The sequence below is a fragment of the Rhinolophus hipposideros genome, assembly GCF_964194185.1.
Source record: "Rhinolophus hipposideros genome assembly, chromosome: 14".
Lineage (NCBI taxonomy): Eukaryota > Metazoa > Chordata > Mammalia > Chiroptera > Rhinolophidae > Rhinolophus > Rhinolophus hipposideros.
In genome coordinates this window covers 20,453,903-20,475,300 of record NC_138060.1, presented here as the reverse complement: position 1 = coordinate 20,475,300, position 21,398 = coordinate 20,453,903, and the positions used below count along the sequence as shown (strand labels likewise).

General features: G+C 56.2%; 1 protein-coding gene across 7 annotated transcripts in view; it reads left to right on the top strand.

The window, feature by feature from the left end:
- Positions 1-19,185, top strand: part of NISCH (nischarin) — a 30,963-nt gene extending 11,778 nt beyond the window's left edge. Inside the window, exons 6-23 of one of the 7 annotated variants that reach the window (XM_081072728.1) lie at positions 7-102; positions 1,414-1,509; positions 2,734-2,886; positions 3,468-3,536; positions 4,041-4,226; positions 4,395-4,523; positions 5,739-5,852; positions 6,181-6,292; positions 10,476-10,600; positions 11,006-11,096; positions 11,367-11,485; positions 11,736-11,776; positions 12,558-13,916; positions 15,305-15,617; positions 16,080-16,236; positions 16,735-16,863; positions 17,400-17,561; positions 17,956-19,185. In XM_081072728.1, the coding sequence (XP_080928854.1) occupies positions 7-102; positions 1,414-1,509; positions 2,734-2,886; positions 3,468-3,536; positions 4,041-4,226; positions 4,395-4,523; positions 5,739-5,852; positions 6,181-6,292; positions 10,476-10,600; positions 11,006-11,096; positions 11,367-11,485; positions 11,736-11,776; positions 12,558-13,916; positions 15,305-15,617; positions 16,080-16,236; positions 16,735-16,863; positions 17,400-17,561; positions 17,956-18,566 (4,062 nt within the window). In that variant the 3' untranslated portion in view covers positions 18,567-19,185. Of the gene's footprint in view, positions 1-6; positions 103-1,413; positions 1,510-2,733; positions 2,887-3,467; positions 3,537-4,040; positions 4,227-4,394; positions 4,524-5,738; positions 5,853-6,180; positions 6,293-6,835; positions 7,987-10,475; positions 10,601-11,005; positions 11,108-11,366; positions 11,486-11,735; positions 11,777-12,557; positions 13,917-15,304; positions 15,618-16,079; positions 16,237-16,734; positions 16,864-17,399; positions 17,562-17,955 lie in introns of those variants that run through there. The other 6 variants (XM_081072729.1, XM_081072730.1, XM_081072731.1 and 3 more) reach the window with 6 other exon arrangements.
- The last annotated feature ends 2,213 nt before the right edge of the window (positions 19,186-21,398 follow it).

The following is a 21,398-nucleotide window of genomic DNA, read 5'->3' as shown; positions in this document are numbered from 1 at the left end:
CTACAGGTTTCTGGCACAGAAGGACCTTTCGGGACCAGCAACATTCAGGAGCAGCTCCTGCCTTTTGATCTGTCAATATTCAAGTCTCTTCATCAGGTGGAGGTAAGGCCCAGTGTCCCCAGAGTGCAGGCAAGGCTGAGCCCTGCACAGGCGTCATTTTACCTGTGACTCTGTGGCCAGGGAATGTTTTTAATGTAAAGTGTCTGGACTTAATTGGAAGGCACTGTTATTTTCCTGTTCGTCAGTATGTGGCAGACTCCATCCAGGTAAGTAAAGCCCGCCAGAAGGCAGAGAAAGGGGGCTTGTGCTGTGCTAGTCAGCGTGTCCCTGTCCCTGGCATGGGCAGCATTGGGACAGGACAGAGCACCAGTGCCCAGCTCCTTCTGGGCCTCCTTGTTGTTCAAGTTGAAGTGCTAGGAAGTCTTCGTGAGGGTCAGGCAGAGCCAGTTCCAAGTCTGTTTCCCAAGGCAGGTCAGCAGAGGGCTTTGAGCGTTCTCTGCCCCCTGGCATGCCCACACCTAGCAAGAAATACTTGGCATTGCTCACTGCTAAACTCCTGGGTTCACGATGCCAATTTTGTTACCATTCTTAAAATGAAAGGGGACTCAGTAACAAATAATAAAAAATATATTAAAGCATCTGTTTCTTTAGCGTGGCTTTTGTGTGCAGCCCTGTGCCCCGTGTCTGATGTACACTCTTTAATGGACCCTTCCTTACAGTCCTGTGAAGCGGGTACTTTTATTCCCACTTTACAACTGAGAAAACTGAGGCTTAGGGAAGTAAGGAGGTTTGGCCAGAACTGAACAATTAATTCAGCCAAGCCTGACTCCAGAGCCTCTGCCACCCGTTGGACTATTTCGTCTGCAACCTTCTGTGCTTGTCTCAGAGACCTGGAGGACCATCTCCCTTGATGGGCACTTGTGTTGTGGGCCGAGTGAGGCCTGGCCAGCTGGAGGAATGCTCAGCCTTGCGCTGGCTCGGCAGGCTGAGGCTCCACCACTGTGGTCTGTGGTCTGTGGCACTCGAGCAGGTGGCTTGCACACACACCCCCTCCTCACTCAGGACAGTGGAGGCCAGAGAGGTGGGTAGGGTGAGCTGGAGGGCCCACTGCTCTGAGCTCTGGTCTCTGAGGCCTACACTTCTGTGTACTTGCCAAGCCCCAAATACCCCTTACAGAAAAAGTGGAGTTCATGGTTCATTGTGAGTCTTACCAGATACTAGAGAGACTGTTTCATCAGCACTTAAAAACTGGGAAAAAGAAAGACTTAGGGTTTGACGCACCTCCTGTCTCTAAGGATTTGGATTCACCCAACGGTTGTGCTCCTTTTTTGTGTGGGTGACGAAAACCCACTTCCCAGGCCTGCTGATGGAGCGACCGTGCCATTACTGAGACATGGCTCTTCCTTGTTCCAGATAAGTCGCTGTGACGCCAGGCACATCCAGGGGCTGGTCGCATCGAAGCCCACCTTAGCCACGATGAGCATGCGCTTCTCAGCAACCTCGATGAAGGTGAGTGCCTCTCGTTTCTTGCCTGGGGACTCTGCAGGGGAGCCTGTGCTGCGGTCCCCACCACCTTAGGGTGGGTGTGAGCACTGCCCTTGTCTATCAGAAATCAGAAGCTGGACCTTGCCCTGGGCCTGGGCAGCCGCACAGGACCTCCCAGCACTTAGCAGCCCCTAGGACGCTTTAGTCCACATCTCTGTCAAAAATCACACAGTTAAACGGGATATTTTGAGGAGCTGGATCCCCCACTCTGTCTGCCTCTGAAAAACAGTCACTGGTTTTTGATAAATTATTAAGCAGTGGTAAGTGGCAGGAGGTTTATTAGACAGATTGATATAAATGTTTCTCTAAGCCTCTAAAAAGCCCTGGCTTAGCACTCGTGTGTGTCTTATTTTTTGTGGACTTGAAGGAAACAGGTGAGTTGGGGATATGTTAGGCCTTGTTGTTTATATATGAGCAATAGAAAGACTTCAGTTGTGAATGTAAGAGGTTTCTTTTTACCTTTTCATAGATTGCATCTTAGTAATGTTAAAATTATTTTCCAGAAAAAAGAATTGTGGCTCCTTTTACGACAAACTGTCTGATCAAGATTTGGGGTTGATAAAATTTGAGGCTGACTGGCTAAAAAAAGGAGACTTGTGTTGAGAGCAAAGGGTGTCAGACAGTCTGAGGCACTCCCTGCTGCCTGGCTTATGGGGCCCAAAACGATCCATTGAGGAAAGGGAGGTCTTGTGTACATGGAAAGTCAAAATGCGGGGGCTCGCCTCCCTTCCCTAGAGGGGGCCCTGTGCTCCGTGCTGCTGCCCTTGTCTCAGCGTGTTGGATTTGAGCCCTGTGGAGTAATGGTTAAAAGGGTCTGCTATCTACAGTGGGGACCACAGCGCCAGCTTTGAAAGCACAGTTGCCAGGAAATGCTATGAATACTGACCTTTAGCCTCTGAGATTAAGCCAGAAAAGCCATCACCGAATAGAAAAAGGCCCCTGAGGGCTTGGAAAGCATTTGTTCCTGAAGCAGGGCCAGAGCATGTTCCAAGTAGCTGTCATGTTACTAAGCTTTTCAGTTATTTCACAATCATTTAAAGACATATGAACCAAAGCTCAATTTTAATGCAAGTTCACTTCCACATACTAAATATGCTCAAGCCCTTCCTGAAATTTTGCAGTGGTTGCGTTCCTAGTGAGTGTTGCGTGAGGGCCCAAGTGTGGAGCTCAACAGATGTTCTTACACAGGAAGTCCTCATTCCTGAAGCCTCGGAATTTGATGAGTGGGAGCCAGAAGGCACAGCCCTGGAAGGCCCTGTGACTGCCATCATCCCCACATGGCAAGCACTGACCACACTGGACCTGAGTCACAACGGCATCTCTGAGATTGACGAGTCTGTGGTACGCGCTGAGCAGCGGGCGCCAGGGCTTCTCTAGCCTTACCAAAACCTGAGGTTGGGTATTTAACTTGGCTTTTTCTGGAAGGACCACAGAAAACCCATGTTCTGTGCATTGCCTGTAACTTTTAAATTAACTTTAAATTTTTAGGGATTATTTAAAATAGGTAGTACTTAGAACCAAATGAGGCATGTTAGTTATATGTACATTGGATATAAAAACTGATTGATGAAATTTACTTCTAAGGAATGGACTGGGAAAATCCACAGATTCCAGGTGTGCCTATGTAAGAGTGACATCCAGGTGGCATCTGGGCAATAGGAGTGTGATTCCTGTATTTGTGCTTCTCAGTGGGTAGGGTTGGAGAAGCAAAACGGAAAGGCTTCCTTTTCTAGGACCTTGCCATTTGTCATTTTCATAAGCCGTGTGCACTGTAAAAGCGGAGACATGCTCATCACTGGAGCCCCTGTGTGTTCCTGTACGTGCTGCCGGAAGAGTCCCAGGGTCTGTCCACCATACGCAGGGGTCAAGCAGGGCCCAGCCTCCTCGAGTAATGTTGGATGTTGTCCTTTTCTCCCCCCAAGAAATTGATTCCGAAGATTGAGTTCCTGGACCTGAGTCACAATGGAGTGCTAGTTGTGGACAACCTGCAGGTAATTAATATGTTTGGAACCAGCGCCGCCTGTGGGCTTCTTACAAGGTCCCGGCGAGTTCAGAAGGCTGATCGCTGACACAGCCTTGGCAGTTTGACCAGACCCTGGAGTTTTCTCTCACAGGCACTCGAAAGGTGTCTGGTGCACCAGAGGTTTGTAGGGGCAGGGGCAGCTGCTGTCCCTTTGGGGTCCCAGCGATGCACTTAGCGATGGTTGCAGTAGTTCCCCCAAATTAGAAAAGATACGTAAATAGAAATAGAGCGGAGGTGAAGATGACAAACTTTCATCGTGAGGATGGACAGCCTCGTTTTCAAAGCTCAGGCCTATCCTGTGGGCTATGCTGCCTCTGCAGGGGGTGGCACTGGGCAGTGGCTTGTGCATGGGAATGGAGCTGACCTGCGGAAGTGGTCATTTTCGGTTGGATGGCCCGTTATACCGGTGGTAGGCCCCTTTCTTTGGAGGCTTGGCCTGAATCACTTTACCCTGTTCTCATTGCTGCCACAGCACCTGTACAACCTCGTGCACCTGGACCTGTCTTACAACAAGCTCTCCTCCTTGAAAGGGGTTCACACCAAACTGGGGAACATCAAGACTCTGAACCTGGCGGGGAACCTCCTGGAGAGTCTGAGTGGCCTACACAAGCTCTACTCCCTGGTCAACCTGGATCTCAGTAACAACAAAATCGAGCAGGTGAGCTGTGTCTCCAGTGGCTCTCGGGGTTCTGGGATGACTGCCTTGGTGTTTGTCATGTTAAAGAAGAATGGTAAGTTTCCTCTCATCCACAAGAGGCCATCAGAGGTGTTGTCATGTGGCCGAAGTGTTAGAAGAAGGGACGGGAATGGAATTCGTGCTTTGCAGATGGCGGAGGTCAGGAGCATAGGCAGCCTCCCGTGCCTGGAGCACGTGCTCCTGCTGGGCAACCCGCTGAGTATCATCCCCGACTACCGGACCAAGGTGCTGGCTCAATTTGGAGAGCGGGCCTCGGAGGTAGGCTGCCAGGGTGGGGTGGGGTGGGCTAGCTCCGTCCAGGAGACGTTTTAGACGGAGGCCGCGTCTTCACAGGCAGAGGCGGGGCTGATAGCCACCGTTGTACCCTCGCCTGCTTCAGAAAAATGTCCTCACCCTGAAGGGCCTTTCAGTTCTGGGAAGTCTGCTGCCTCCCCAGGAAAAAGCCCCCTCACCCCTCCTGCAGCCCCTCCTGTCAGAGACCACTGGCCACCATCATTCCCCAGAGGGCTTCTCCGGCGTCACCTGTCAGAGCTTCAGGCCAGGAGGGCTCCCTGCAAACCAACAGGCGCAGACTGAGTATGGAGGGACTGTCTTCAGCTGGTTAAAAAATTATATTGATGATTGAAGGCAAGGGCCAGAAATAAGATACTTAAAATAATCATGTTTCCTGGACAACTGGCCATAGTCTGGCAACAAACCCAAGGGTGTGCCCATCTTTGCCAGGGTAACCCAGCCCAGTATTTGCTGCCTGCTGAGTGTGTCTGGCCACCTGCTCCATGCCAACCAAACAGATCTTTAGCCAGGTTCACCTGTCACCTCAGCTCCAAGCAGGCCCTTCCCCCATTCTCCCAGTCCCAGGCCAGAAGATACCTAGAAGTCTGCATTCTTCCCTCATCCTACCCCCAACCCCAAACCCACCATCTCTTTTCGGCCCCAAGTGCTCCTTCTACACTGTCACCAAGACAATGTTCACAGGGTGACATCTCCTCCTCCCCAGCTCCAGGCCCTTGGGACCTTTGTTTGACTGCACTGCATGTCCCACACTGCCTGCCAGCCCACAACCCCTTCTGCATTTGCAGATAGGGGTGCCTGCTCCCATGCTTTTGCGCTCCCCGTTCCCCGGCCCAAAATGCCTTCCCTATGTTCTTTGCTGATCTCAGTTCCGCTGTAATTGAGGGCTTTGTTCAAGTCACTGCTTTCCCCCAATCCCAGCCACCCAAGAGGCCACCTCAGTGGACCCTGTACCCCGCCTCACCTTTTTGGAGAGCGACTCCCAGAGACAGACTGGGTAGTGTGGGGCCTCCGTGGGCAGCTCTCAGGAGCTCCTGGGTCACTTCTGCAGGTGGGGAGGAAATCACCTCCCAGGGCACTGAGCCTCACAGGGCTTGGCCCACACTTCGGCAAGGCTCCTGCCATTTTGCTCCCACCATGCTTGCCAGCCCCTAGACTGATAGCCATTTCTGGGCTCTGTAGGTCTGCCTGGACAACACGGTGACCACAGAGAAAGAGCTGGACACCGTGGAAGTGCTAAAAGCGATTCAGAAAGCCAAGGAGGTCAAGTCCAAGCTGAGCAACCCTGAGAAGAAGGTGGGCCTTTGTGTGGGAGGAGTGGCGGTACAGAGCCAGCTGAGGAAGGAGCGGGCGGGCTCGCAGTGGAACTGGGCTGTGGGAGTGTTCAGGGCCATTGACTCCTCCTGGCTGCATGACCTTGGGCAAGTCACACACCCTCTGTTCTCATCTGTAAGATGGGAACAGTGATAATACTTGCCACACGGGGTTGCTGAGGATTAGATGAGACCAGTTTCGCCATCATCAATGTTTGTGAGAACCTTTTGAGTTTCCCCTCATCCCTGGTTTGTCAAGTTCTGTTCTTCCTGAACTTTCTCTCCTGGGCTGACTCAAGCACTCCTCCTAGGTCGGTGAGGATTGCCGGCTCTCACCTGCTCCCTGCATCAGACCCAGCAGCTCCCCTCCCACCGTGGCTCCCACATCTGCCTCCCTGCCCCAGCCTATCCTCTCCAACCAAGGTAATCATGTATGTAGCTTTCTGCCGACCAGAGCCACACAGGGCCTGCTGGGCTCCCTGGCTGGGCTGGGGTTGTGGGGAGATGCTGGCACCTGCTCCCTGCAGGGTTCAGATACAGGGAGGGTGCAGTGCTGTCTGCAGGCCAGCTCCCCACGGGGTGTCACATGGTGGGGGTGCCTGGCCTGATTTCAGCTCTGTTGTTTGCTTAGTGAGGACACCCCCCTTGTTCTGACACCCACATCCAATTCCTTCAGGGTACCATAGGGTATCTAATGGGGCCTGAGGCTGCTCTTTGGACAGGCTCGGGGCTGCTGGCTTATAAGAACCCTACTTCCCTACAGGCACTGTGGGCGGATTGGCGCCTTATTAATGGGGACCAGGACTGTTACTTTCCTGAGCTGGCCACCCTGATCCCTGCATGGGGAGCTTTCTTTTATCATCACTTTTTCTCCTTGGCTCAGCCCCAGTCTCTATTTGTGGGGCCCTGACAGGCTGTCCATGGACCCATGGAAGACCAGTCCCTTTCACCTGCCCACTGTCTTAGCATTTTCAAAGGGCTTTCACCTCTGAACCCAGGCATCCTCGGAGATGAGTGAGTGAAGCAGGTCCCATGAGAGTGTCTGCTGGCCTGGCCCCCACGGAAGAGGGGAGGGTGTGCCGTCCCGAGTGGAGCCGAGGCTCGGGTCACACAGGAAGGAACGCCGCCCGCCCACCCGGGCTCCTGGAGACGCAGAATTTGGTGTGAGGTCTTGGGAAAACAGTTTGACCTTATGTTTCAAGAGCCAGAAAAACGTTCCCACCCCTTGACCTGGTAACCCCACTGGTGGGGATTTTATCCTGGTGGGATAAGATAACGGGAAGGGGAGATGAAATGCTCACTGCAGCGTTATTTATGCTAGCAAAGCCGGGGATGTGACAGACGTCAGAGGATGAGAAGGTGATTAAGCTGTGGTATAAAATATTCTGTGGCCGTCACATCAGAGAGAGGAAACGTGGGTAGGACCAAGGGAGAAGTGCTTAGGTTTAAGTGAAAGCCTGCGGCAGGGCAGTGCACCAAGGCCACCCGGTGAGATGTGGGAGAGCGCTCATGAGAACAGACGGTGATGTTAGGTGCCGGAGTGATTGTCAGCTTGCTTTTGTAACACTTGACTGAGAGATTCTGGGTTTATTTTTATACATAAAAGGTGCGGGGGGGGGGGTGTTGTGTCATTGAAGATGCTTCCCTGACCGCCTCTCCTGCCTTGGGGTCAAAGCCCTCTTTGGGCCTCACAGCCCCATGCTACCCAGTCACAGCACTGCAGACACCACTCGACTAGGGAGGGGACAGGGAGATGCGACTGGTCCTCGAGGCCAGGGACCAGCCAGTTCTCAGTCAGCATTTGTAGGGTCGATGAATGAGTGTGTGAGTGAGCAAGTGAGCAGAGAGCGAGCTGGGAACGAGCGGACCACGGGTGGGGGAGTGAGGCATCTGCCCCGAGGCCGCAGCTGCAGGCAGCGCCCCCTTTGGTGGTGAAGCCTCTGTACGAGACAGGCCCAGGCCTCAGCGCCCCTTCCTTACTGCCCCCCCATTCCTGGGGACATTCCACTGGGCGGCTCACTGTAGTCTGTTCTCCTTTCCCAGCTGCTGGACATTTAGACATTGTCTCCAGATTTGCACCTCTTATAAATAAAACTGCAGTGGATGTCTTGTGTGCACATCTTTTTCCTTTTTGTGAGAAACAAGAGTTCGGGCCCCCATCTGAGCACTCTCCTGATGTCCCCTGGCCCATCCTCTGAGTGGCCTGTTCTGACCACTTATTTGTACCAACTGTAGTCCAGGAAGGAAGCAAAGAGGTTATCCCCATCCTCATTTCTTTGGCTTCAGAGAGGGCTGGGGCGGGCGGGGTAATGGCAAGAAAATGTCGCTTTTTGTCCCACTAAATGGAGGAATCCACAGATGTCTGTGTTCAGCTGTGTGCTGCTGGATCTTGTCTGAATGGGCAAGAGTTTCTCCTGTGGGGAAGCGGCTTTGCTCCCAGCCTGATTGTCTAGAAGTAAACATACTTGTGAATAAACTGGGTGCTCAGGGGCCTGCCTGAAGAGGCGCTGTCCAGAAACACCCACCTCTGGTCATCTCGGGAGCTGTTAGCCAGCTTGTTGGTGCCATGGAGGATTGACGGACGTGGGCTAACGTACAAAATGCCAGGGTTGATTCTCTAGGCAGGGCGCGGAGCTCAGGAGCTGTAGAGAGGGGTTCAGAGCAGGCACCTGAGGTCAGTCAGCTGAGTTCGCATCCCATCTTCCTTGGCCATGTTCCCTCAGGCAACTCGTAGCCTCTCTGAAGCTGTTTCCTCAACTGTAAAGTGTACACATTCCACTTCATCAATTCTAAGATGCACACATTTCCACCTTGTGACTTCTTTGAAATTGAGATGCGTCTTTCAGTCAGTGGCGTCTCATAGTTGCTGTCAGCCAGCTGGTATTCGTGACGGAGTCGTGTGAAAAACTTCCGTGGACACCTGCTAAGACCAAGATGACACCACATCTACGCATCTTAGATTCGATGAACTGTGGTAAATTGTAAGAGGTGTGCATGAGCTAATGCTGGGGAAGGACAGCACTGCTCCTTGCTCATCAGACCTGACCAATAAGGACTTCCCTCTCCCACGGCCTTATGGGGGGGGTCAAGATGACCAGGACAGTGCCCCTGAGAACCTTGGGGAGCTGAGCCCAAGGGAGAACAGGGCAGGAGGATTTGGGAGCATTTTTGTAGAGGGAGAAGTACGTCTGGAGCAGAGAGGGCTTTGCAATGGAGGTGGCGTGAGAGGGGCACCCTAGAGGATGAGGAGGATCTGAGCATGTGAGGGAAGAGGGTGGGGCTGGGTTGAATGAGAGAACAGTGCGCTTCATGCAGAGCTCTGCCTATCACGTTGCCTGCCTGTTCAGGGCGGCTGCTGCTTTGCTTGGGGGCAGGGGAGTCGGGCTTGGGCCATGGGCCTGCCTAGCCCACAGGCAGAGGCCCTGGGCTCCATGAGTTGTCCTGTCCTCAGGCAGCAGGTGAGCTGGACAAGGGTCTGACCTCTGGGGCGCTGAGGGCCCAGTTATTTCACTGAACCGTGGTGACCAGGGGTGAAGCCAGGCTGTGGAGCCACGCCCTGGGCGCCTCCAGGTCTTTGTGGAACAAGGGGTGGGTGCTCAGTGTGCACCCAACTGGCTGCACTTAGGAAAACGGGAAAACACTTGAGCCTCCAGCAGTCTAGGAAACGTCTGGAGAGAACGGGCCCAGACATGCTGTAGTCTTACAACAGCCTCGGCAGGATTTCAAAATACATGTGTTTCCGGGGTGCATGCGTCAGGGTATGCTGTCCATGGGGGGCTACCTGGGGGGGTCAGTGGGCGTGTCCTGTGGGCAGCAGGCCACAGGTGCTGGGCATGGGTTGTCCTTGTGGTGCTGTGCTCTTGTGCGTCTGAAGCTGCGGAGGTGTCACATCATGGGGTGGGGCTTTATCAGTCACTTCGCCGGGAAGAGGCTCCAGGAGTGAACACGTTTAAGGCTCTTGAGGGACATATTGCCAAACTGCTCTCCCATCGGGCGTGCCAGCTTGTATCCCCTGCCCGCCTCTACCCAGTTAGGCCAGGTCCGAGCCACACAGTCAGTCTGACCTTTGCCAAAGCGAGAGACAAAACTAATGTCTTATTCCAACTCGCCCTTCTGTGATTACCTGTGAGGGTGAGCATTGTTTCGTGTTCCATCCATTGGCCATTCTTCTGTGGAAGGTCTTCTTTCTTTGCAGTCTCCTAATGGGATTTCCAACTTTCTCCCACTTTTGTCATCTGTAACAGCTTTTTATAGATTAAAGATACAAGTGTTTGTCAAATAGTGCAAGTACTTTTTTCTCATTTCATTTTATTTTAGGATTTTTTTTTTTATTTATATTTAGTTTTTATGTAGTCACACTTGAATTTCTTCCTTTGGATTTAGGCTCAGAAAGTCTCTCTCTACCCTGAGACTAGATAGGCAGTCATTTGTTCTTCAAGTTATTTTAAGATTTCAGTTTTACCATTTTGTTCTGTAATCCATGTTGCTGTATTTGGGGGTCTGACTAGCCCCCAGCCATGCTGATATCTCAAGGGCCCAGCCCCATTTGTTGAATGGCTGCTCTCCCTGCCCCGCTGTCCCACCTGCCTGCCCCTGGTCTCTCCAGGAATCATGTTTGTGCAAGAGGAGGCCCTGGCCAGCAGCCTCTCATCCACCGACAGTCTCACTCTCGAGGACCAGCCCATTGCCCGGGGATGCTCTGATTCCTTGGAGTCCATTCCTGCAGGACAGGTAATGCCTGCCTCCTGCTTCTGGGAGTTGCTTACCTCTGTGCCAACTCTTGTCTGAGGCTGATGGAAGTAGGAGATGGCCTGGCTAGAGTTGTGGCAGCTGCTGCCAGTGCTTGCTGTACTCTGCTTTGTGATTAATGGTCTATGTTCAGCCTCCGTCTCCATTTCTCCCCTCTTCTCCCTCTCCCTCTCCCAGTGGGACCAGGCAGTTCTCTCTCACTGTGCCCTGGGAGACAAAGCCAGATGACCGTTAGCCCATGTGATTGGACTCCCCTGGGGAAAGCAATTCAGAAGGTGGCGGGGGTGGAGGGGCTTGTTTGGGTTTCAAATCCATCAGGAAGAGTTTCTCCCCTGCTGCCTGACACCCCTGAGCCATTCTGCCCATTCCTACATGTCACCCTGGTAGTTTGGGACACAGTGTGACTCCGGCACATTCACTGTGGCTGCTGCTGAGAGTTCTGGAGCTTCTTCATGTGTCCTGGGAAGACAGGAGGAAGGCAAGTGTGATGTGAGTGGCTCATCTGCCATGTGCGTGGGCAGTGTGCTTGGTACCTGGGCCTCCCTCCAGCCCCGTCTCTGTCTTATGGCCATGTGACCCTGGACAGTATGCCAAGCCCTCATCCTGTCCCAGCACTCACCCCTCCACCCACCCACCCCCGAATCATACAGTAGGAAGGAGGCTCCCTAAGTCTTCCCCATTGCCCAGAGACCATTGGGAGGGCCTTGCCAGGTGCTATGCAGTCACTGTTCGTTGTTTCCTCTACTAGCCAGTTACCAAGTTGGTACACTGGCCACGTGGACCCTCTGGAGTGGCACAGGGAACACTCAGACGCCAGACCCAGAGGCACAAAATGAGCTGCAGATTGGCAAGAGGGCCTGGCCCACGGTTAGGAGTGTGGGCTGGGGGTAGACAGATACGGGTGGGAATCAACCCTGCCATGCACCGGCGGGATAATGGGGGGTGGTCTCTGCCTCAAGGCCCCAGAATCTACTCCGGAGTAGAGTGTGGGGTGGTGAGGAACTTCCTGCAGGGCAGTGAGGGAGAGGGTGGGCTGCCAGGCTCAGGGTCCAACACCTGGTAAGTGCCAGGGAACGGCTGCAGCGGGCAGGACTGACCACGTTTCCTCCTTTATCAGGCACGTTCCGATGACGTGGCAGGAGCTGTTGGCGGTGCCAGGTAGGGAAGAGCTTAAGACGGCGTTCTGAGCCTTCTGCACACTCAGCTGTGGGGTAGTGGTAACCAGCTGGATTTTGTTACAAATCTTCACAGAAGTCCTCTAGAACTATCTTCCTTTAAATAAACCAATGAGATGGGCTCTGGTCTGCTTCCAAATTCTAATCCCTAAACTCTTCCTGACACATGTTATCCTACACTAGGGGTCAGCGGATCAAGGCTGGTTTGGTCCACAGCCTATGACTAAGAATCATTGTTCCATTCTTAAAGAGCTGTTTGGAAAAAAAAAGACTGTGGATGGGGTGCCCCTAAAGCCCGAAGTGTTCACTCTGACCCTTTGTGGAGGAGGTTTCCCAGCATGCTGTACACACGCTTTTTCACCAGGGCAGTAGTGGGCAAGAGGAGCTTGAATTTAGGTGTGAAGGTCCCAAGAACCCCCCTCCCACGGGTGCCCCTGAAGGGAACTGTTGCCAACAAGTGAGTTCATTTCCTCGAGCACTCGTTATCTTGGAGCAGGGTCTGAATGACTGATGCTTTTGTTGGGGGAACCTGTGTGGTGTGGGCAGGACTGCTAGACACCTGTCATCAGAGCGCAGGGCATGTGGCCTCAGTGAAACTGGCCGCCCAGCTTTCTGGCACCGTGGCCCCCCACCAGGGCGCTTGTCCTAGGAATAGACTTGGCCGTTTAGGAGACCTGGGAGAGCCCGGTGCAGCCGCAGGCCCCGGGCGTGGCAGGCGGGATGTCCCAGGCCAGCAGGCTCTGACCTGGCTTCTCCCCTCCCAGTGGGGAGCACGCGGAGCCCGAGGTGCAGGTGGTGCCCGGGTCGGGTCAGCTCATCTTCCTGCCCTTCACCTGCATCGGCTACACAGCCTCCAACCAGGACTTCATCCAGCGCCTCAGCACCCTCGTCCGGCAGGCCGTCGAGCGGCAGCTGCCCGCCTGGATCGAGGCCGCCAGCCAGCGCGAGGAGGGCGCCGGGCCTGGCGAGGACGCCGCCGCCGAGGACGAGGACGAGGACGGCGCTGAGAACCGCTACTTCGAAATGGGGCCCCCGGACGCGGGGCAGCAGGCGGACGCCGAGGAGGAGCGCCCGGGCCTGGAGTGGGCCCTGGGCGCGGACGAGGACTTCCTGCTGGAGCACATCCGCATTCTCAAGGTGCTCTGGTGCTTCCTGATCCACGTGCAGGCCGCCATCCGCCAGTTCGCCGCCTGCCTCGTGCTCACCGACTTCGGCGTCGCCGTCTTCGAGATCCCGCACCGGGAGTCCCGGGGCAGCAGCCAGCACATCCTCTCGGCCCTGCGCTTTGTCTTCTGCTTCCCGCACGGGGACCTCACGGAGTTCGGCTTCCTCGTGCCCGAGCTGTGCCTGGTGCTCAAGGTGAGGCACGGCGAGAACACGCTCTTCATCATCTCGGACGCCGCCAACCTGCACGAGTTCCACGCGGCCCTGCGCGCGTGCTTCGCGCCGCAGCACGTGGCCATGCTGTGCAGCCCGGTGCTGTACGGCAGCCACACCAGCCTGCAGGAGTTCCTCCGCCAGCTGCTCGCCTTCTACAAGGTGGCGGGCGGCTGCCAGGAGCGCAGCCGGGGCTGCTTCCCCGTGTACCTGGTCTACAGCGACAAGCGCGCGGTGCGCACCGCCGCGGGCGACTACTCGGGCAACATCGAGTGGGCCCGCTGCACGCTCTGCTCGGCCGTGCGGCGCTCCTGCTGCGCGCCCTCCGAGGCCGTCAAGTCCGCCGCCATCCCCTACTGGCTGCTGCTCACGCCCCAGCACCTCAACGTCGTCAAGGCCGACTTCAACCCCATGCCCAACCGCGGCACCCACAACTGTCGGAACCGCAACAGCTTCAAGCTGAGCCGCGTGCCGCTCTCCACCGTGCTGCTGGACCCCACACGGAGCTGCACCCAGCCCAGGGGCGCGTTCGCCGACGGCCATGTGCTGGAGCTGCTCGTGGGCTACCGCTTTGTCACCGCCATCTTCGTGCTGCCCCATGAGAAGTTTCACTTCCTGCGTATCTACAACCAGCTGCGGGCCTCCCTGCAGGACCTAAAGACCGTGGTCATCGCCAAGACCCCTTTGACTGGGGGCCAGTCCCAGAGGCCCCCTGTGGATGGCCAGCCTGCTAAGGGCAGGGCCAGGTGAGACTGAGCACAGGCGTTTGGGGTTGGGGGCATGGGGCTGGTGTGTGCCCAGGAAGTTCACATCTTTGTGTCTGAGACCACTCACCCCAAGCCACATCTCTGAGCACTTGCCATGTGTGAATGGGTCCAAGGTGGGCCCGGTTCCTCAGCTGATCTCAGCGCCTGACCACTCTCAGAAGTGTCGGTGGCTCCCTTCCGCTGGGCATTGGGCTGCTCCTTCTCTCCCAGGGCTTCAGAAAAGGCCTAAGAAAGCTGTCCTTTCACAAGGACAGGCTGGCCCACTACCCTGCCACCCAGGGTCTGCCCCCACCTTGCCTGTCTCTCTCCACTCTGCTCCCAGCATCTCACGGGGCCTGCTTCTCTCTCCAAGCCAGCCCTGCAACTGATGTTCCCAGAGGGCTTCCAACCTATCCGCTGAATTGGGTACCCCTCTTAGGCCCAGCTCAAGTCCCATGCCCTCTGTATGTAGAGACCCCTGCTGCCTCCAGGAGCTGGAAAACAGCTTGTGCCCGAGGTGGCCTGCACAGCTGTCTCCCCATCTCCCTGCCTCTGTGCTGAGGCTTTGGGTGGTGACGCCTGGTCTCCATTTCTCTGCCACCCCCACTCCTGGCTGGAACCTGCCCACAGTGAGGCGTCCATGCAGAAATCAGGCGCCCTGTTTCACCCCCGCAGGCGCATCTCTTCCCCAGGACAGGAGGTGGAAAGCCCAGAAGCTTGTTGGGGGCATGTGGCCCAGTGCAAAATCAGAGCCACAGGGATCTTGCTCCACAGCTGGGCTGTCCAGTGGAGAGAACAGAGTCCAGAGGACTTCCCTCAGCGTGGGTACGGGTGTGTAGGCTGGTTGCAGGGGGCCCCCCACCCTCCATGGGCTATAAGGGTTATGAGCATTTTTTGATCTAGTGCTTGGAACAGACCAGTGAAAACCGAGCGTGGCCACGTGGAGTGATGGCTGGGTGAGGGGAGAGAGGGTGCAAAGGCAGACTGGTGGGCACTTTGAGTTTTTGGTTCTCTGCGTGTGCCCAAGTCCCATCCGTGGTCACCTGAGTTGTGCTCTGGACTCTGAAGTGTCATTTCTAACACCTCTACCACCTTCTCAAAATACGTTTTCAGTTCATGGGCCACATGTGTCTGTCCCAGCCCTGGGGTGTCAGATGGCTTATCTTGCCCCCATCGGCCCATCTCTCTCCCAACAGAAAGGGCTAGGGCCTTTCCCTCTGCCGTTTTGTCTTCCCATAGGGAACCTGGTGATGAAATCCCCAAGGGGCCCCAGAGGTGGCGTGTGGTACACGTGCTCCTCTTATACTCTGTGGTTGCGTGTAGGATATGAACCTCCATTTGGGGTCCACATGTTAATATAGTGTTTCTCGGGGCATTGGGAAATGCAGCAATGACCAGCGTCCCCAGGAGGCCCCAGCAGAGGCACCAGTCCTGGCCGCAGTGGAGGTCCCTGCTCTGGCCCGGGCAGAGGCCTCAACCCCAGAGGAGACCCCAGCTCCAGCCTCAGTGGAGGCCTCAGCCCCAGCAGAGGCTATGGCACAAGCTGAGGTCCCTGCCCAGTACCCAAGCGAGCACCTGATCCAGTCCGCCTCGGAGGAGAATCAGATCCCCTCTCACCTGCCCGCCTGCCCATCGCTCCAGCACATTGCCAACCTGCGCGGGAGCGCCATCGTGGAGTTCTTCCACAGCAGCATTGCTGAGGTACTGGCCGGGTGCTGGTGTGAACAAATAATTGGTCCTGGAGGCTGTGGCAGAGCTTGCATTGTGGTCAGCACAGGTTCTCTGATTTACCCGTGCTGGCTTTTCCCCAGCTTCAGCCGTTCACAGCTTTGAGGGCCTGGGTAGGGAGGTCCTGGGCTGCCCTCCCCTGGACAGTTGTTCTGTCACCTTCTCTCCATGTGTATTGCTATCCTTGAGCCCCACTCTACACCCATCTCCCACCCCTCACTTCCTGTGTGCTTCCAAGTTTATTAACCATTGATAAGATGCAATGAAGTTCCTGCATCGCCCCATCCAAGGCTGTGGGCATGTCACCAGGGCTGTAGGGCTGACAGAGGGGTGCTCTGCCTAGAGATCTGTTTTCAGGTACAGTCTGGAAGAGAAGTGGTGTGCCCCTCCCGGCCCTGCTCTCCTGCAGGCCCAAACCAGCCCCTTTGTGTCCAGGTGGAAAACGAGGAGCTGAGGCACCTCATGTGGTCATCAGTGGTGTTCTACCAGACCCCAGGGCTGGAGGTGACCGCCTGCATGCTGCTCTCCACCAAGGCCGTGTACTTCGTGCTGCACGATGGCCTCCGCCGCTACTTCTCAGAGCCACTGCAGGGTAGGCACCAGGGCCTGCTGGCATCTGGGAGCTCGGGGCCCAGGCCCGTGGAGATAGGCTGGGCTCCATTTCTAGAGCCCATTATGTGGCCTCAGGCAGCAGCAACTCAGCTGCACTGCACTGAGAACCCCTGGTCTGAGGAAGGAGGGGTGAAGCAGCTTCCCCCCCATGACATTGTCCTGAAGGACCTAAGGCCCCGTGTGAAAGTGCCAGGCCAGGGCCCAGCGAGCCCCTGGGAACTAGCCACGGTGAGAGATGGAGCAGCCTCTGCGCCTGGGGCCTCAGTGGGAGACTCCTGGTGACTCCACTGAACCAGGCGCAGCACAGACCCCAGAACTCATTGCCTGTGAAGCCTCATGTGCATAGAGGGTGCTGGTGGCTCCTCAGCAGGCCAGGCCAGCCGCGGGGACACATTCCTGCTGGACACAGCTGTGCACCTAGGCCGCTCATGCTCGCCAGGCACAGCCACCACCACCATTGGTCCCTTTTTCTCCACAGATTTCTGGCATCAGAAGAACACTGACTATAACAATAGTCCCTTCCACATCTCCCAGTGCTTTGTTTTAAAACTCAGCGACCTGCAGACAGTCAACGTTGGGCTTTTTGACCAGTATTTTCGGCTGACGGGTGAGTGACACTGCTTTGCCCTATTTTAGGTGAAGGCCAGTGTTACCAGTGGGCTTCCACCTTCCATATGTGGGTGCATTATCGCAGGCAGTTATCTCTCTGCTCAGAGCGAATTCACCAGAGCAGGAGGAAGCAGCTTCAGGAACTGCTGAGGGTGCAGAACTCACCCCGCAGGGCTTGGAGCCGGAGGGGGGCAGGCAGAGGCAGTGAAGTCCCGGGCAGTGCCTGGAGGGCAGGCGGAGTGGGCCCTGGGCTGAGGGCAGGATGTTTCTGACTCACACTTCCTGAAGAGAGAAAGCTAAGCTTTTTCCCTAATGCCTCTGTATCCCCTTCCAGAAAAATGTCATAGCCCTTCCGGCCTGAGAAATGGCTGGCTCCTCAGGCCCCGTGATGCTTTCCCACATGTGCCTTCCTGGCCCTGGCTCTGTGGGCTTCAGGTCCAGGCTGACCTGACGGAGACTGGAGATGGCTCCAGGCACAGGGACGGGGCTAGGGGAGCAGCTGCTTGCAACCGTGACCACCCTCTTCTCCCATAGGCTCCTCCCCAGCGCAGGTAGTGACATGCTTGACTCGGGACAGCTACCTGACACACTGCTTCCTCCAGCACCTCATGGCCGTGCTCTCCTCCCTGGAACGCACGCCCTCACCTGAGCCTGTTGACAAGGACTTCTACTCCGAGTTTGGGAACAAGACCACAGGTACCCCGCCCAGCTCAGGCTGCAGACAGCCCATCTGGGCTGACGTCATGAGCCTTCTTGCCGACCCCAAAGGCTGCAACAGCCCTGGAGCACGTCTCGGCCTCTGTCTCAGTGTTTCTCTCTTGTTCTGCTTAGCCAGCTGGGGTTTTACATGGGCTTTTCCATGGCAGAAAAACCCTCAACCATCTGGCAGATGTACTTCATGTGTCTGCTTTGCTCTGGGCTGCTGGCCTGTGGGTCTCTACCTGTGTGGGGGGCTTGGTGCTCTCTCCCGCCTCTGGCAGATAGCAGCTCACGCTGCCACCTCTGGGTGGCTTGGGGCTACTGGCATTTGCAGCAGCCCCACCACAGGCCAGTTCCCGGCTACAGCCCTAGTGGGCATCTCTCCCTGCAGGGAAGATGGAGAACTACGAGCTGATCCACTCAAGCCGCGTCAAGTTCACCTACCCCAGTGAGGAGGAGATCGGGGACCTGACGTTCATTGTGGCCCAGAAGGTGGCCGACCCAGAGAAGGCAGTGGGCCTCAGCGTCTTGCTGTATGTGCAGGCCTTCCAGGTGGGCACGCCGCCACCTGGGCACTGTAGGGGTATGCTGCGCCCCAAAACACTCCTGCTCACCAGTGCCGACATCTTCCTCCTGGATGAGGACTTCATCCACTACCCGCTGCCCGAGTTTGCCAAAGAACCGCCACAGAGAGACCGGTACCGGCTAGACGATGGCCGCCGTGTCCGGGACCTGGACCGTGTGCTCATGGGCTACCAAACCTACCCGCAGGCGCTCACCCTTGTCTTTGATGATATGCAGGGCCGTGACCTCATGGGCAGCGTCGCCCTGGACCACTTCGGGGAGGTGCCGGGTGGCCTAGGCAGAGCGGGCCAGGGCCGTGAGGTCCAGTGGCAAGTGTTCATCCCCAGCGCCGAGAGCCGCGAGAAGCTCATCTCCCTCTTGGCCCGCCAGTGGGAGGCCCTGTGCGGCCGCGAGCTGCCGGTTGAGCTCACCGGCTAGCCCAGGCTGCAGCCAGCCCTTGCTGCCCCCGTGTCCAGCCTGATGTCCGCTCAGTACGGGGAAGCAGGGTTTCTTTGTTCTTTATAAGATGATTTCTCCCCCCTTTTAGGTACCTTCATTTGACTGTCCTCCCAGAGAATGTGAACATACGTGTTCAGTTGGCTCTTTCTAACTGTGGGAGTGCAAATGTCGGCCCCGCCAGGGCCTCTGTGTGCCATTAGCCTTCTGTGGCTCTGTCGCCTGCCCCTGGTGCAGCATGGCCGGGCACAGCCGTGTCTTGTCTCCTGTTGTAGAACTGTTGTTAATACGTGACGTCATAGGTCTTAACTTTTTTACGCATCAGGACGCGTAATGTCAAGTTGTCGTCTTGCTGTCCTTGTGAACAGTGCTGCTAATCATGAAGCTGGCAGCAGAATGCATATCTGAAGTTCCCATCCCATGCAGTTTTCCAAAGTGGGGGCTCCTCCTGGTCCAGACAAGTGGGAGAGCCCTGTTGGGGGCAGGAGTCCCCCAGGCCTTGAGGCGGAGAGGGATGGGGGCAGGGGACCTAGAGCTGCCAGCACCAAGTGTGATTCCTGTTGCCTATTTTCTCTATTCCAATAAAGTAGAGTTTGACACAGTCTGGGTCTTTTATTTCAAAGGCCACTGGAGTCCCAGTAGGGCATTGTCCCAGGACATGGTTGGCCTGAGGGAGAGAAGGTACCCTCCAGATGCAGGAACATGAGGTATTGGGGGAAAGAAGGAGGGGATGAAGGCTAAAGGGAGCAGCTCTCCCAGGGCCAGATGCTGCTTGGGTGGCCCTGGAGCCTGGAAAGGGGAGCTGTGAAGAGACTTTGGACTGGTCATGCTGGGCTGTGGCTAAGCCGTGAGCCTCCTCAGGGCATGCCTGGCACACTGGCTCACTGCTCTTCGCCTCCTGCAGGTCTGGAATGTCACACCTGGCCCAACCCCACCAAAGGCTGCAGCCTATTGTGAGGGTAAGGCCTAGACTCTGGGTGAGGTCTGGGGGTCTCACCAAGATGACCACAGGGGAAAGGCCTGTGGGAAGGTGGCCCCAGGTGTGGATAGAGGAGAGGAGGGCCATCCCCACGTGTGTCTGTTCAAGTCCTGAGAGATAGGTATTGCCTCAGTGAGCCCTACTGAGGTGAGTCTGGGATTTCTTTGGGACCCAGCCCCTGTACCTCACCCTTAACCCATTTCTACCCTGGACAGCATTGGGGAGGAGATGAGTGGAAAGAGCCCAACCTGGCTCCCAGGCCTGCTCCTCAGTTTTCCCTGGGTGCCAGAAGGGTGGGGATCCTGGCGTAGAGGACACATTGCCCTCAGGAAGACTGAGAGTGTAGGGGGGAGCCACTGAGGGGAAGGTCTCCCCACTGACGCCCCCCCCCCCGCCCCCAGCTGGATCAAAGACCAGCCCAACCGCCCTGCCAACTGGGAGTGGGAGGGGAGCCTGCTGAGGAGGAAGGGGTTGGACAGGTGACAAGGCCTCCCCCAGCCAGGCCATTATCTAAGGCAGTTACAAATGGCCACCTGCGAATCTTCATCTCAGTATTCTGTAAACAGGACAGTGACAACCAGAGCAGGGTACACCACAGCCCGGCCTGGCACATGGCGGCTTCACCACCTAAGCTACTATTCCAGGCCCCACCGCTCAGCATGTACAGTTGACACAGCCTGGGTCCAGTGAGGACTTTGCCTACTGGGGGGAAGCTGCACAGTGTGTGGGTGCGGGTGGGGGAAGCTCTGCAGGCAGCAGCTCTGGCATTGCATCTTAACACTGGTTAGCTGAGCAACCTTGGAGAAGTTGCCTAGCCCCTCTGAGCCTCGGTTTCCCCTCAGTAACAGGGATAATAAAAGTAGCCACCTTCATTCATTCACAATTCATTCATTCGTTCCACAAATCTGTGTTGAGCGTCTACTGTGTGAACCAGCCAGACACTGTCCCTGTTCTCCCACAGCTGACATTCCAGCAGGGGACATAAAATTAAATAAACCAGGGTCAGCTGATGGCCAGTGCTATGAGGACATGAAGGCTAGTGACCTTTGACCTGAGACTGGGCCTTTTAGTAAGTTCCTGTGAGAGGATCTGGGGTGAAAGCAGCACCAGGAGGGCCACTTGGCATGTCTGGGGCAGAGTGAGGGGGAGCAGCAACCAGGTCAGAGAGGCCAGCCTGACGTGGACAGGAGTGTAGAGTGCAGTGGAAGCCGTGGTGCAGGGCTCCTGAGTGGAGAACAGATCAGCAGGGAGAGGCACTGGCCTCAGGAAGACCCGAGGGAGACCGCGGGAGAGAAGGGAGGTGTAGGGAGCAGGTGAGGGGCTGGAGCAGGTGGAGGGGCAGCTGGGGCAGCTGAGAGGACGTGCAGCGCACTGTGCAGTCCACTGAGCACAGAGCCTCACACGGAGTCAGAGGCCTGCAAGTGCCCTCAGCAATTGCGAGGGTCGAAGCAGACAGACCTGACTCGGGGGCTGCCCTGCCTCCAAACCCTAGAATCCCCCAGAGCCTCTCGCTGAAACTTGCTGGGCTTGCAAGACACTTGGGGTGGGGAATGTGCATTTGCATTTGAATTTGTTTCACAACCTCTGATAGACCCCAGATTTGTGGCTTATGTGGGACTTGGAGGCAGTGATGCCAGGAGGGTCCCGGTCCAGGAAGCCCCAAGCAGGGCCTAGGCCATCCATGCAGGGGTCAGCAGCCAGCACCTTCCCTTCCGCCTGCGGGCTGCTGATAGGCAGGAGGAAATCCTGGCGGGTTCCTGTGGGGGTGAGCTGGCGGGGCCTCCAGGCTGCTTTTAAAGCGAGTGCCCGCCCCATCCCGCCTGCCCGCCCTGTGC